General features: G+C 40.2%; 1 protein-coding gene across 1 annotated transcript in view; it reads left to right on the plus strand.

Annotated features, from left to right (window-relative positions):
* The window catches only part of KIF16B (kinesin family member 16B), a gene marked incomplete at its 5' end in the record, with an annotated part of 299,847 nt that overhangs the window by 2,487 nt on the left and 293,781 nt on the right, over positions 1-3,579 (plus strand). The window contains 1 exon segment of the mRNA XM_027770001.1: positions 1,973-2,086. Within this exon segment, the coding sequence (XP_027625802.1) occupies positions 1,973-2,086 (114 nt within the window).

Raw genomic sequence — 3,579 nt, forward strand, 5'->3', positions numbered from 1 at the left:
GGTTTTTTTTTTTTTTTTTTTTTTTTTTTAATTATCTACTGGGGAATGGACAGTGGTATAGCATAGAACATGACCCATGTGGGAGGATTCTTTTGTGTCTGGAGGTCTCCTTCAGTGTGCTAAACATCTCTGTGCTATGATGGAGGCTGGGTGAGGCTGGTGGTGGATCACAGCATAAAGATCCTGTTAGAGGTAGATTGCAGTATAAAGACCCTGTAGCTGGTGCAGTTTCTCTGTCTCTGCTTCTGTCTGTCTGTCTGTCAAACATGGATGAAATAAATAAATAATTAAAAAACTTTTATTTCTGGGCCAGTTTAAGTCTGCTAGTTCCCATATGACCAAATGTGTGGTTTGAGTTCTGGACTTAGTGGCTAGAAAAACATGCCAAGTGCATGTGGCCCAAAATCCATGAAAGGAGAAATTGAGGAGAAAAGATTGCACTGTAACCATCCTCTAAGGTATGGGTAGGCACTTTCCCACTTTCCCACTTTCCCTCTCTTTCTCTCTCTCCAGTGAATACACATGCCCTCAAGCAAAGTGGTTTTTTTTTTTTTTTTTTTTTTTTTTTAAAAGTTTATTTCTTCCATGAAAAGGACACAGGTACCCCATCCTGCAAGATCTTTATGCTGGAAACCAATCCAAGCCTTAGGTGGCCTGGATCATGAGCACACATGTGCATTTCCATGATGCGCAGGGAGGTCCCAGTTTGTAAACTCAGTACCTTTCGTATGTGGGTCCAGTTGTGCTGTTGCTGTACCACTACTTGACTTCTATATGAAAATTTTTAAATATAGTTTTTGGATTCAATTTAAGCATATAGGGTCAACTCTTGGTGCACAGCAGTAGCACAACAACCGCAGTGCTGGAAACCATATGGAAGATCAGGGTTTGGGTCCCAGGTTGACCTATACAGGCCAGGTGTGTGTGCGCATGTGCATGTATGAATATGTGTGGTTGCCCGTGATCCTGGGTGAGAAAAGTTATGAGGAGATCATGGCATGAGAATGTTGAGAAAGACTGTTATCTTGCTTGCTATCTCATTAAATAAGTAAATAAACTAAAAAAAGCTTAAACAGATAGCAAGGCAGACAAGATATGTGCAAACATTTGTAATAAACTTAAATTATGATGTGTTCTGGGACCAGCAGGTGGCATTTGGTTGAGGTGCTGGATTCCCACATGACTGACTGGGAATCCCAGACCCAGTGACTTGAAAAGCACACTGTGTGTGTGTGTGTGTGTGTGTGTGTGTGTGTGTGTGTGTATGCATGCCCTAAATCCCGAGAGCAGAGTGGAGGAGAAAGGATTGTGGCGTGGTCATCCCCCTTGGAATGTCTCTCTCAGTTTCTCTCCAGTGAGTGCATGTGTCCTATGGCAAAATCCTAAAAAAAAGAAAGTGTGTTCTGGGAAAGTCCAGGCTCTCAGAGGTGGGAGTGACCAAGGGAATCATCATGGGAGAATAGACAACTGACCTCAGGTTTTCAGTGGGTCCAGTAACCAAATCACACAACTGCCAATGCCAGTCTCATCATGATCTGTGTGGCGAGCACCCCTTGGAGTTGTGCAGAGCCCAGTTCTGGTGGATTCAGATGGCAGGAATAGTAAAAATCACCAAAACCAAAAAACATAGAGTCTGGCTGGAACATTGGGTTCAAATAAGTTAATTATGAGAAAAAGGCCAGAAGAGTAGCATAGGGTCATTTCACAGAGAACTTGGATTGCTGGTAAGAGCTTAGGTTATATTTAAGTTTTACTTTTTTTTTTTTTTTTTTTTTAGGGAGGTCAGGAGGGATAAAATCCTTTTTACTGAATATATAAACTTGAAAAATGGTGATTGTTTTATATTTATGAGGAAGACATATCTTTTTTCCTAATTCGGGTCACTTGTCAAATGGCAATTGGTTTCTTTCTTTCTTTTTCTTTTTTTTTTTAAACATTGTTTGTCTTATCTTTCATAATCATCTCTTTCTAGATACCAGAAGGAGGGACTGGCGACTCAGGAAGAGAACGAACCAAGACCTTCACCTATGACTTTTCCTTTTATTCTGCTGATATAAAAAGTCCAGATTATGTTTCACAAGAAATGGTATGATACGATATTTTCAAAATACTTATTTTAGTTTTCATATTTAGAAAGAAAACATGCCTACCATAAAACACTTTAATCATGATAATTTTTTTCTGAATATATTTATATAAATTTAGTGTTTGTTAATTTAGGATTTTGATTGTTACATAGGACTACTTATTGAAACCCAAGAAGAATTCAGTCCTTAAAGGGTTGATTTTCTTTTCCCACTTTTGAGCATAATGATCATAACTTTGACTTTGTTTCGAAACTTGGACATGGCTGTTTTGAAGTTCTACAAGTAAAACATTTTGGGAGGAGATTTATATGCTACAAAGGTGGGGAAATATGCCACTTAGCCTTGAGTCCTGTTGTGATGTGGCTTTCTAGGAGGTATTCATCAACCCAGGTCACATTTCCCCCACCTGCCTGGTCATTATAGGTTCTAGAAATGATTCTAGAAAGGATGTTTCATTCAGAATTTTTCTAGAACCTAGAATGGTGCTGGAATGTGTTCAAGAACCCTGTCCTGGAGGCTTTTAAGGGTGAAAATATAGCTATGAAGTAAGCAGAACGACAAGGTGTCCTAGGAGACCGAGACACTGGTGTTGACATTCCATGTGAGCAGAAGAACAAGAGTATTTCTTTGGGTGGGGAATAGCTGGGTGTTAGAGCTAAGCAGGAGCATCAGTGTGGATGAGAACAGGGGCTTCATTGCCAGGCTTTTCTGTGGTTTTGTCAAGTAGTTTCTCTAGTTACAATCCTCAGGATTCCATGTGTTAAAATGGTGGTAAGAATTCCTGTCCTGCCAGCCCTGGGTTATAATCTATGCAGTGACATCTTGAAAAGTAGAGCCCTGAAAAATACTAGTTTCTTAGAACTCGAAGCATATGTCCATGTACCAGAATTATCAGCATTACCTGGGAACTTGTTAGACATGCAGACTGTCAGGACCTTTCTCAGAACTACTGAGTTATATCCATGGTTTTTCAGTGATTTGCATGTACTTTAACATTTGAGAAATGTAGTTGGTTTAGAAACGGTTTGTGGACGAGATGGGCTTTCCGAAGCAGTATCAGTCAGTCTTGGAGTTAGAAGACTGGAATGACTATATCCAGATGATGCTGAGTCAGACATCAGGGGAACATAGAAAAGAATGACAGTAATGAGAATGGGATCCACACAGAGAGCAGAGGTGCCTGGAGTGAAAGACAGACCCGGAGAGTGAAGATGAAGTGATGTTACTTCAGTTTGCGTTGAGTGTTCATGTGTGTTATCTCATTTAATCCTCACATGAACCAAATGTAAATTTTAGCTCCATCTTTTGTTGCTGTTGTTGAAGAGAATCATCTGTTTAACTTGCTCACATTAATACCTGACTTTTAGTAGTAGTGCCATTGAGACACTGGGGCTGACTCTTACAGGGGTTGGAAGTGCCACTGGAAGGTCCTAAGGATATGGGAGAAAAGAAGTGGCATATTCTTGATGACAGTTGGACAGGGCAGTCCTGC

The sequence above is a fragment of the Tupaia chinensis genome, unplaced genomic scaffold (assembly GCF_000334495.1).
Source record: "Tupaia chinensis unplaced genomic scaffold, TupChi_1.0 Scaffold000101_1, whole genome shotgun sequence".
Lineage (NCBI taxonomy): Eukaryota > Metazoa > Chordata > Mammalia > Scandentia > Tupaiidae > Tupaia > Tupaia belangeri.